Raw genomic sequence first — 12,951 nt, forward strand, 5'->3', positions numbered from 1 at the left:
TTTGTCAATATATCAACTTTATGATGGTAGATCTGTACATACTATTAATAAATACACATAGCCTTGCCAGTGTTCTCTGTTTCCCCTCTAAAGCTGTTATTTTAAAGCCACTCTTTTTCTGCATGGTGAAATATTTAATTATGTCTACAGTGTGATGGCAAAACCAAATCAATTACTGTACATTTTCTAAACTGCCTCCTACTTCTGTTCACATTGAAGAACCACAATTTAGGTTTTAGTTACTGGAAAAAACTCAATCTTAAAAAATAAAAAAATAAATGAGTAAAGTGAGGGTTGGTTGACGATTAGTAATGTGGCATTTTGTGAAAACAGGCTATTGAGTTTGAGGTACTTTGAGGAAGCGTAACCATAAATGTGAGATTCTGAAATGTAATTACCACTGCACTAACGAACCTTATACAATTACAGATCAATCCATTTTAATGCATATAGAACAGCCACTAGAGGGTGCTGCAGTGCCATTCTTTTGGGCTATGAATTTTATTTCACAACCAACCATAAAGTATTAAGACAATGAGTCTTTCACAACAACATATATGAAATATTTATTTGGGGTCAGATTGAATCATGCCAGACATTCAAAACCACTTTCATGTTTGTAGATAAAAACAAACATGACACGCCAACAGGTTCCATTTACTTTTGTGAACTCATTTATGCAGCTTCAGTATCTAATCTAAATTGAACAATTTCTTACAGTAACACTATGCCCACATTTTAATTGAGGATGGAAAGCCATGCCTATGAAAAGTAGTTCCTCACAGCTGTTGTGGTTTGACGGTACAAGATTTCTCAGAATTCCAGTAGTTGTCAAGGATGTCTGTACTTGCCTTATCATTTAAAAACGCATCCTTTCAACACAATGCTCACCGAGCATTTTAGTATTTGTTTTAGGAAAATGTAACAGTTATTGCACAAAATGTCAGGAATAAATAGTCCAGTTGATAAAGTTTTTGCACAGCTAAGACACTGACTCATTTACTCTGCATGCTTCTGCTGAATAAAGTATGGCCATTGAGTTTTAAATAAATATTAGTACATATCTGTTACAAATAAAGTTTGAGCGTTACTAATTATTTAAATAAAAAGTTGAACCATGTTTTATAACGCTGTCAATGTCAAACAACTTTTGGCAAGTACAGAAATTGAAGCAAAGTCATGATCAATATGTTTTATTTTTCAAACAACTGTTAAGACAAGAATTCGTTCAACACAATGTTTTGTTGAAAGACCCCCAAACACACAGTAAAGAAACATTGCAAAGATGCTTAAAAATAAACAAAAATCAAATCTATTGAAAACGAATAAAATTGACAATCCTGCCTAAAGAGTCAGCTTTTTAGTTTAACCTGCCTCAAAACTAGCATCTCTACAGTTAAGTGACAGATATGCTGACTGAGCAGTACAAGTTAAAATGTTGATTAAAGAAGTACAGTACAATTTCTCTTAACGAGACAAACAGACCAACTTACATTCAGTTTGCCAAAGGCCACAGAAAAAAAAGGAAATAATAAGAGCACTTTCTACAAGCCACACCGAGATGGACATCCACAGTCTCAACTTCAAATACTAATATTGCTTTTAATATGAATGAGAAATATATTTTTCTCTCTTCATCTCCTAATCTGCAATTCTACAAATCCCTGCGTTGTTTGGCTCGTTTCCTACATACCGTCTTTCCAATTCAGACTCGGAGATGAGACGGACTATATAGACTACCAAAAGCATTCACACTTGATATTACTTTAGTCGATACCAAACACTTCTTAGGTTATACGTTCGCGAATAATAGTTTTTTCCAAAAATCGAATTCCATCCTTTGATTTGTGAAATTCACATGAACAATCTTTATGAGAACGAGGCTCGAAAGTGTATTTTAAACCTTGTAGTACAGACTTTTGAAGAAAGCTGCAAATACCACTTTTATTCGTTTACCTTAAATGAGTTGCGAACACCAGGCTATAATTGAAATTGCAAGTTCATCAACACCGCCAACCAAATAATCTTCAAAAACCACGCATCACATTATGATGTTGATCCTCTACACTTTACAGGACATAATATAGTCTCATACAGTATATTTCTACATACAGTAGGTCTCATTTATGCAAGTTGGCAATACTACACACAACTTTTCAGACAAGAGATTGTCTATGAGGCAAGAGAGACAATGGGAATGAATATGAAGGTTAGCACTTTGGGTTATGTCATTGCAAATGAACATGAAGGACATTTTACATGGATACATCTGTAAAAGCAGTGTTAGTTGTCCAAAAGTAAATGTTATGTTATCTAAGGAAAATTGGGGAGGGTGTGAATTTTGTCGAATTCATGTTTCAAGTACTACCTTAAGGGAATCAGTGAAACAAATCAAACTCTCTCAGATGCTTTATGAAATTAGTACTGGGTAAGTTCTAAACGTAGTCTGTTTTTAAATATTTATAATGTGCCACACAAGTTCTGAGTCAAGTGCATGTAGTAAAGATCAAAATGCAAAGCTTTCAACTTTCCAGTCTCATGTGACCTCATACTCCTCTACACACCAACTTCCCAACTGACTTCCCATGAGATAGTGAAACGGGTCATTATGTAATGAGCCAATCTACATCAAAACATGAACGCTCACGGCGTATTTAATTTTAATTTAGAAAAAGCCCGACGTCTGATGACAAAAATGCACAATTAAAATAATTGGAAGGCTAAATGCACAGACAAACAGGTTTGGTGGCCCAGGCCGTGGCGTAACGGTCTGGGCACCGGACTGGTAATCCAGTCGCAGTGTGCCGCGGGTTCGACTCCCGAACCCGACACGGCCTTTACTGCATGTCATCCCCCCATCTCTCTCCCGTTTCCTGTCAGCCTACTGTCTGTCTGTCCCTTAAAAAATCAATAAAAGGCGTAAGCCGCAAAAAAAAAAAAAAAAAAAAAACAGGTTTGGTTTGCATTCTCAAATTGTCATCCATCTGGTCAACTTCCTTCCCACTGTCTCAATGTAAATTCTCTTAACTTGCTGGAAAATGCTCTTTTTCTTCTGTGCTGCTGTTGCGTTACTGGGACACTGTAAACAAATGCAAAGGGAAGGCAGTACCCAAGCACAGGCCACAAATCACTTGACCAATGCCATGAGCCTTTTCATCACTTTACCACCTGATAACCCTTTCACAGAGCGGGCAGACTCTGTTGGACCATTGACACCAAAGGGAGCCCGAACATTAAGCCATGAGAACGCTAAAGCAGCCAACTCGTCTGAAACACAGCCTTTTTTTTAGCAACTTGCTTGGTAATGATTTTTTTTTCTTTTTCTTTGTATTTTTCCAAATAATTTAACACATAGTTACACACACTGTTGCAGCCGACTACTTGCTCCAGCACAACAACCCAATGTATTTGACCGACCACTGCTCGAATGAGTCCACCACAGCCACACCTAAAGAAAATCCAACTCCCTCTGTGCCGTAAAATACATTGTGCTTAGATTAATACGAGTAAATAATCTAGATATAAATACAAATCTGTTTTTATAGATGTACATTCATTTTGATTTCTGAATATAGGCTAATTTACATATCCTTTAATAAAATAGTTATTACAGAATATAATGAGCTACTTCCCCCCCACTTGAGTTCAATGGCATTGAAGAGTAACATTTATCTTCTGTATCTTTCCAGAGCCTCTATCTTCTAACCATAAAACGCGTTAAATAGGTTAAGCAGGTTATATTTCATCTGTACACTATGACTAATTACTAAAAAAAAAAAAAAAACATGAAATATTTATGGCTTCTCTCTGTAAATCAGTGTCAAAAATCTATGTATCTATGTAGTAATTTCAGTTTGAGTGCCACGTTTGACTGGATACAATATATATTACACTTATTGAAATGGACCATCTTATACTCTTTTTTTTTATCCGTCAGCTTGCTGTTAGTTATTCTAACACAAACGTTTCCTTGTGTAACCAGCCAACTGAAAGGTTTGTTTCCATACAATGTCACCGACATCAAAGTCCATATTACGGATGTTCTGGATTCGATTTAAGTGCACTTAATTGGCACAGGACATCATTCTTAACGAGAGGGGCGGTAGTAATCGTTGTTGCACTTCTTCCTCAGCGCATTCCAAGTAAGACACACAAAGGGTGTACTAACTGACCCGTCTTAAAACCTTGCCCCTTCCCAACTCCAAGGCACTACTTCACAACTGTAAACTTGGCTGATTCGATTGGTTTAATAACTAATGACAACCACAAAACCATCACTGCCAGTGCCAGAGCTCCTAGTGGATTCTTAGTTATGTTTGAGATGTAGATCATGGCACAAAACAGATATTTTACAGACAAAACAGAGTCACTATTAATTACTATAGGGAATAAATAAATGTGAAAATTGATCCTGTGATATTTTATATATATATATATAATTTTGGAAGTCTACCCTTTTTGATGACTTTACCAAGGTTCCTTTGACAATGTCCAGAAATGTTCTAAAATGGAGGTTTTGTTGTTTTTTGGTGAAATTCAAACAGCATTATGTTAATCTTTTAGCATTCATTTGTAATATTCATGTAGCAAGAGTAAAATTGTGTTACAACCGTTGGGTCAACCTTGTATACAATATTGTAGATAAATGCTATTGTAGTAAGCAGAAGCAGCACTGCTTATATATAAAAGAAAAGCTACAATCAATTATTTCTCAAAAACAAAAACGGTCGGTGGCTCAGACGGGCTAAAGTGCTATAAGTACCATCATACTGGTGAGGTGATGAGTCTTCAAATCTGACTAACGAGCTTTGTTCCAGGTTCTACACATGCCATGTTCCAGGTACCTTCCCACGTTAAGCCTCCGTACCTTCTTGAAAATATATCAAACAAAAGCAGAAATAATCATTTAAAAACACACAAACTGTCTGTACAGTATGAAAGGAGTCTTGGTTAGTGATCAATAAGTTAAGACTTCTAAAAAATAAAAAAGAATCACCCTATTAACCCATTCTGGGCGGGAACCCATTTTGGTGTTAGCATCATGTCGTGCTATTTAAAAATAGCAGATCTACAAGCTCATAGCGCGCCACTGAGTGGCGCGCTACGAGCTTGTAGGTCTGCTATTCTTGAAAAATCGAAGAGTGACTGACATAGACATTTTAGAATCTGATCTCAGGTCAGAATGGAAAACTGTCAGGATGCAGAAGACATTTTTTTAAATCTGATCTCAGGTCAGAATGGGTTAAAAGTGTTTGAGCTTTTCCCTTCATCAGTCCCAAAACGGACTAATCGTACACACATTAGCAAGCAATAATGTGAACACTGGCAGGAAATAAAATAAGTCACATGTTCCAGTCTTAAAAAGTGCCTGTTGTGACGAGTCCTGTCCTTTGTTACAGTACAGCAGAGCCAAAGCTACAACATTAGATATTTGCCAATACTAATACTGGCTCAATTTCCTGTCATCCCACTATTTCAGTAATCCCATTATTACAGCAACTCTATCATCAACAACTCTCCAGTCATACATACGAATGATGAATGAATCCGTGAGAACTAAAACACAGTAAAGATTTGACCACCTAATATTGGGAATTTTGGACATCAATCACTAGAATTCCAGCGATATCCTCGCTCGGTTAAATTCTTAACCATGCACCAAGTTCCATTCCAAGCAAGATGCCAGTTTGTCCTCAACAGGTGTGATAATATCACAATCGTCACGACCACATTTTATGAAACTGAATATTTATGAAACTGAACACACAAACTCTCCTTGTCAAACAAAGACTGAATATATATTATAATATATATTGCAATATAACGCCAAGATCATTACAGTAAAGAATGCCAAGAGGCTAATATCAATACAGAAAACACTACATATAAATATCAAATCTTTGTAGGTATTTTGTAAATATATGAGAACAAAGTTTAGATACAAGCCAGATGATTCATACGATGATTTCATCTAAGCCACCAATAAAGAGGGGTAAAAAGCAAAAGGGACAAAAACTCAGTATTGATTTTGAACATACAATACTGCATATTCTTTATGAAACGTCACACTTTATTCATTTGACATATGGTTTGTTTTCTTAAACAATTTTATTGTGGCGTTTGGTTATTCAATGCTTATAGTTGGGTTGCACCACGCACTATTTGCCATAAAGGTACTGTACACGAAAGTAATATTTATTGGCATTTGATTTGTGTTCAGTACAGATAACTCAAAATGACTGATTTGCGACAGGCTACACATTTTGACAGAGTTCATGACTCCTTTCTAATGAATCCTCTACTTTATGCTTCCTGACATGTGTGGAGCTCTATACCAGAAAGTGCCCTAGAAACGTTTCACCAGGGGCTGGCCAGTGGCCACTATTTAGGGATGTCCCGATACACTTTTTTCGTTTACGATCCCGATATCACAATTTCTGTGTTAGCCGATACCAAATACCGATACCAGAGAATATTTATAATAATAAAATAAAATAACTTATTTTATCTCGTGTTGATAATAGCAGACTCCTCACTCAAATGTGCACTTTCAGTTTGGGCAACTCAAAAGCCAACTCCACATGCCCCAACATTGTATTTACCTGCCATAGTGTCAACCCCTTATCCCTGTGTCTGGATCGGTGGTTAGACTGGCATATTCGCCGATAACGATATGACCAAAAAGGGCCGAGACCGATACAGTATCGGGACATCTCTACCACTATCGTACCGTTTCATGATGTACAGTACATATTGTCCTATGGCTACACACAGGACGGAGGCTTTATCAACAGGTCTGAAAAAGAGTCAAGCTATTTATTTACAGCTCCATCTCAATAATAATGATAAGTAACGCTTCCCCCAAATGTACATGGTAGCCACAAAGGAATGTTTTAACTCCACAACTTGAAACTAAACAGTCACGACTGAACACAGGTCCACCGAGTTAAGTAAATAAAAGATGAAAGTATATACAGGACAAATTAATTGGAGACGTTAGACACGACGCTCAATGGTAGTTTTTCATGACAATTTCCTAGGAGAATGTTATCAGGGGGGGAAGTGAGAAGGACGCCGATTGATGAAGTGTGTCTTCAGGAGTTTAGGCTGGAATGGATTTTAAACGTTTGTACATGTTGGCGAGGGGCAGAAATGGAGGGAATGTGGCAAGAGAAAGGCAGAGAGCAAACCGAGAGAATACGTGCGCATCTGTGTGCATGTGTTTACAGGAATTTATTTGGGGGGGGGGGTACTTCTCTCTCTTCACCACACATTCCTGGGTTTCCCCACGTGGCATCCAGACAGCTGTGGTTACCTCACCAGTTCATGATGCAGTTTCTGTTCAGGGTCATGAAGTAGACTTGACTGCTGCCTCCAGACCGCACAGACGCAAAGAACACCTGAGAGGATGGTCGCAAATACAAGAAGACATGCAGTGTCAACACCGTTTTGTACATAAAACCAGTTCAAATGTTTAAGAACAACTGACGGAAACATTGGGTTTTTCAGAAAACCCATGATTTAGAAGACATTCATAGAATCGACCTCAGGTCTAAATGGGTTTTAACTTGAGCATGCATGTGTCTACTACCTTGTCGTTTCTCTCACAAAGGAACTTGAGCCTCTGAGCTCTTTTGTGCATGAAGACCCCGTCCAGGTGTCCCGTCTCCACGGAGCGGATCTCGATGGCCTTTTCACCCCAGCCCATGATCTGATTGGAGCAGATATGGGCTGCAGAACACACACACACACACACACACAGTGACATCAGTGCACAGCGACAGCCCAGAGTAAACGATAGTTGCAGATTCATAATATATATATACACACACACACATTAAAATCCTCAGTGACCTGTGAAAGTTGTACTAATTGACCTATAGCTAAGCCCCTCTCCAAACTGCTATTGTGCAATCACAGCTAAGCATAACATGGGTTAGACAAACCTCTCCACCAATAGTTGTCCTATTATGATAAAACATTGTTTAAAAAAAGAAATGCCACGCACATATTTGTCCAGTGCATATGGCAGACTTTGACGGATTTGGAAGAGATTTCGAAGGTATGTTTCCAAAAATGAACCAGTATTTAATGTGTAAAATCCATGACTTTTACATTGGAATGAATGAGCCCGGCTGGAAAGTGTCCAAGTGGGAGTGTCTAAGTGGGAGAGGGCGGGGCTTAGCTAAAGCTGAATTGAAGAATTTGACCGTGTAGTTTATGTCTACAATTTCTTAACCACTTAAGCCCCGTTATGTATACGTTGTATAACAAATAGCACAAATAACCAAACTGTTTTCCCAAAATAGCCTAGGGATGCCAGCCAGGCGTGACATGGTTAACATTGATCTTCAATTAAACATTGAAATTGAGATATGATCAAACATATCAGACCGTCTACAATGGGTTAGATGTGTGTGTGTGTTCAAACCCATACCGACAGAGGTAGGCATCTCGCCCCACTGCAACACCACATCTTTAATGATGCGCCCGTAGGTGTTGACATAGACGCCCTCGTCCTCGTAACACAGCAGCATCTCCATGCCATCCGAGCTGGGCAGGAACACGATTGCGTGGGGTATCACTTGGCTCTGGATCTGTTTACGAGAAGGGAGTAGAGAGAGGGGCGAGCTGGTTTATTGGGGTGGCAGTGGCTCAGAGGTAGAGTGACCGGATGTTCGAACCCCGGGCTCCCCCCAGAGTTAGTGTCGAGGTGTCCTTGAGCAAGAACCCCTCCCTGCTCCCGATGTGCAGGTTGGTGCCTTGCATGGTTGTGTGAATATAATGCACAGTCTATGTAAAGCTCCTTGGATAACGGCGCTATATAAATGCACCATTTATTCAAATCTAGTCGGTTGCCGGCCAGATAATGATGACTCACGTGAACAGGGATGTATATGTCGTAGTTGTTCCCAGAGTCCACGTCGATGGCATGGAAGCCTGCGCTGGAGCCGTAGATGACCTTCAACCTCTGACCCTCCTCCACCGTCAGGTCAACCAACAGAGGCCTGTGGGGAAGATCCCCAAAAGACTGGTGGGAGAGAAGAATGGTGGAGACGTGAGGCAGAATATGAACAGAGCTCTAATTCTGTGCTTGTTGACTGGCACTAATTAATTCAGCTTGTAGGTACGAGGACTGGAGGGACTTACCTTGAAGGCCATGAATTTGTGATAAGGCTTGGGAGCCCAGGCGTACACTTCCACTGCGTTCTTCATAGCAATCACCAGGAACTTTATCCTCTCATATTTCACTAGACGGACAACAAGTAAGCCATTTGAAATACGATACTCACACGATCAATAATTCACCGTGCCAACAAGGGGCAAACACATTTATGAGAATTCATTGAGGAGTAGGTGGGCGGCGGGAAGGGGGGCATAACAATTACTAATGTTTTCCAATCACTCCCTGAGGTCGACTGACCAGTCGCTGAAATCCCGGGGGGGATAGGTCATTTGTCCGTTGTAGAACCCACACTGTGGAATGAACTTCCACCTCATGTCAGAGCTTCTCAATCCTTGTCTGTGTTTAAATCACGTCTGAAAACTCACTTGTACTTTTTTTTTTATATATAATTTTTATCCCACGATTTTCTAAGTCATACACACCCTCCGCCAACCTAGTCCCCATATATGGGGGACATGGGGAGAGCAACGGACTTGAACTCATGCTTCCTTCATGCCCGAGTGTCCAAGTTGCTCCTTTACACCTGACAGGGGGGAGTTTCCCTGGTTGGACGTAGCACATGGAAGGAACACGTTATTCCAACCAGTTCCTTTCCCCTCCATCAGGCGCCCCGGCTGGCCAGGGGGAGGCAGTTTAGAGACCAGGATTACTGCATGTTTTTTGTGAGGGAACCTACCCTAGGGGACACGGGGAGAACATGCAAACTCCACACAGAAAGGCCCTTTCGCCACTTGTACTCCTTGGCATTTGAACATACTGATTAAGAGTCGCTGCTTCCACTGCTTTGTGTCCTTATGTTGCCCTGTTTATGTATTGTTGTTTTTCTTTTTCTTTGATATTTTAGTATTTCTTTGTGTACAGCACTTTGTTTCAACCTTGTTGTGTATAAAAATGTGCTTTATAAATAAAGTGGATTGGATTGGACTGGACTCACCCACTTTGTAGTGCACGCAGCCCTCCATCTCTCCCACAGTGGTCCAGCCTTGCTTTTTCTCCACCTCAGGATCATTGTGCAGGATCTTGTTCCTCAGCCAGGCCAGGTAGTACACACGTACTTTGTTCTTTTTACCTGTGTAGTATGCACGTACAACACATTAGCAGGTCGATGGCAGAGGACAACAAGACGCAACAAGACAAAAGGAATACAAACAACCGCCAAACTTGAGGATAATTATCCAGGGATCCGGACACAATTAGTTTATTAGTTATTTTTTTCTCCATACAAAAAAATATTCTTAGTTCATTTCTTTTTTTTTCTGGAAAAAAAAAGTAATAGACTGCCCTTTTGTCCGTTAACTTAAAATAATAAAAATGAAAATATATATGTATACCCCTTTTACAGGTTTTCAAACAAAACAGTTAAATTCCGACGGGGAGCATTAGTCCGACATGCGGGAACGACGCTCGGACTAGCGCTCGACCATGCACCGATCCCGTGCTTGCGGTCATGGCTAGGTTAGGGGTAGGTTATGGTTTAGGGGTAGGTTATGGTTAGGGGTAGGTTATGGTTAGGGGTAGGTTGGTTAGGTTAGGGGTAGGTTGTCGGTCTAATGACCAAAACACGTGTCGTACTGCACCCGGTATCCATACATGTACCTAATGTGTACAGATCAGATTAAAAAAAATTCTTCTACATCCTGACAGTTTTCTGAAAAAGCTATGTTTCTATGTCAGTCGTTCTTTGATTTTTCAAAAATAGCAGACCTACAAGCTCGTAGCGCGACACTCGGTGGCGTGCTATGAGCTTGTAGATCTGCTATTTTTCAATAGCTAAAGCTTAACATAATGCTAACACCCAAAATGGGCTAGAGTTCGGGCCCATTCTCAACACAGAACCTCTTGTGTTGCTACAGCATGAACGGAGATGCCCATTATGTACATTTATTTTGAATGGCGATAAAGACGATAAACTGAGGACAGTGAGAGGGGAGGGACATTTGTACCACTTGTAGATCAGATATTTCCTGTGTGCCGAAAAGCATAAATCAAGTCTAATGACCTGAAATAGTGATGAGCAGGTTGAGACCCTCCAGGACGTCCATCTGTTGGAACCGCCGGGAGTTGATGAGAGGGTAGACCTTGCCCTGCCCACTACGGTCCAGTAGCTTCAAACCGTTCTCTGTGCCCACCAACAGGTTCACACCTGGAAAACATTTGGATTTTATGTCATACAATCTTGCATAATGACGTTTAAAAAGTGTTTTTAAACATTGCGTCTACGGCGTCGTATGAAACAGAATTTATATGGTTGCAGACGGTAGCATATGAAGTGTACAATAACATTGAAATGTGTTTCAGCTCAGAAAAGAGAGTTGTTGTAAAGGGATATAAACCCATTTAGGCCAGACGTTGAAATTAAAAATAAATCTTCTAAATCCTGTCAGTTTTCTGAAATACCTAATATATGTTTCTATATCAGTGGTGCTCAATATTTCATGTCAAGGACCCCAGAAACTATATGTAATTGACCACCGACCACCATCTGAAAATACGTTGTTCTAGGGACCCCCCAGAAGCAAAGATTTGAGTTAAAAACTTTTGCTGAGAAAGAATATATATTTAAAGAGTTGCGCCACATTTTCACGATTTTTCAAAAATAGCAGACCTACAGTGCGGTTCAGCGCTATTTGCTTGTAGATCTGCTATTTTTCAATAGCTAAAGTATAACATAATGCTTACAACACCAAAAGGGGTTCCCGCCCAGAATGGGTTTAAAGTCTCACCCCAGAGAGCGGCGCACAGGATTTCAGAGTTGAACCTCTTCTTGTATTTGCGGATCTCGGGAGTGTCGCTGTGGGGGCGCGTGTTAGTGGGGTTCACGTTAACCATGGAGCCTTTTCTGACCTCCATCTTCAGCTGGTCAAACCTGGAACCCAAGCCTGCAGAGTACCATGTTAACGGACACATTAGAGAGAGGAACTGGACAAGCGTAATTTTAATTAACTTGTGAGTGACGAAGGGCTTGATGGATTACAATTTAGGCATTTAGCAGACGCTCTTAATCCAGAGCGATTTACATTAAGCAAGAACAAAAACCATGGCAATACATCATATAACAGTGGAATATCTATATAATGAAACTATACATATAAACTATACATATACAGTATACTATGCTATACATATGTACTATGAAGTGCTATGACTACATACAATGCGGTTCTAATGCTATCCAAGTCTACAAAAAGTGCTATCTAAGGCGGTAGGGTAAGTACTACGGGCCATGATGGAGTCTGAAAAGGTGGACTACGGTGGAAGATTGGGAGTGAGGCTGCAGTGCTGATTGTAATGGGAAGTGAGGGTACTTCCAGCTTCCCTGCATTGGCTGATCTGAGTGCGCGGGAGGGTTTGATCATACTTGCAAGATATGGGGGAGCCATACCTTTGGTTGCTTTGAATGCCAGCATCAGAGTTTTGTATTCTGTGCGGGCAGCGACTGGGAGCCAGTGGAGGGAGCGGAGAAGGGGGGGAGACATGTGAGAATTTTGGCTGGTTGAAGACCAAGCGAGCTGCAGCATTTTGGATCAGTTGGAGAGGCTTAAGTGCACATGCCGGTAGGCCAGTAAGGAGGGAGTTACAATAGTCAAGTTTTGACAAGACTGTTGTCTTGTTAGGATATCATGTAGAGTACAGTTGTGGCGACAGTGGTTTGGTTGGATGACAGATGGATAATGAACGTGTACACATGGATTAGGGTGATTCGCGCATCACTATTACAACTTTAAGTTTAATTCTGCTTGCGTTTTCATTACAATATCCCCTTT

At 40.2% G+C, this 12,951-nt stretch overlaps 1 protein-coding gene across 7 annotated transcripts in view; it reads right to left on the reverse strand.

Moving 5' to 3' along the window:
* Positions 1-5,773: 5,773 nt before the first annotated feature.
* mink1 (misshapen-like kinase 1) overlaps positions 5,774-12,951 on the reverse strand; it is a 38,110-nt gene continuing 30,932 nt past the window's right edge. For all 7 annotated transcript variants that reach the window (XM_083763441.1, XM_083763439.1, XM_083763443.1 and 4 more), the window contains 8 exons: positions 11,911-12,066; positions 11,187-11,330; positions 10,122-10,256; positions 9,151-9,251; positions 8,882-9,031; positions 8,438-8,597; positions 7,592-7,731; positions 5,774-7,400 (listed from right to left, as the gene is read on the reverse strand). In XM_083763441.1, the coding sequence (XP_083619567.1) occupies positions 7,317-7,400; positions 7,592-7,731; positions 8,438-8,597; positions 8,882-9,031; positions 9,151-9,251; positions 10,122-10,256; positions 11,187-11,330; positions 11,911-12,066 (1,070 nt within the window). In that variant the 3' untranslated portion in view covers positions 5,774-7,316. The remainder of the gene's footprint in view (positions 7,401-7,591; positions 7,732-8,437; positions 8,598-8,881; positions 9,032-9,150; positions 9,252-10,121; positions 10,257-11,186; positions 11,331-11,910; positions 12,067-12,951) is intronic.

Source organism: Protomyctophum parallelum, assembly GCF_964188405.1.
Source record: "Protomyctophum parallelum genome assembly, chromosome: 1".
Lineage (NCBI taxonomy): Eukaryota > Metazoa > Chordata > Actinopteri > Myctophiformes > Myctophidae > Protomyctophum > Protomyctophum parallelum.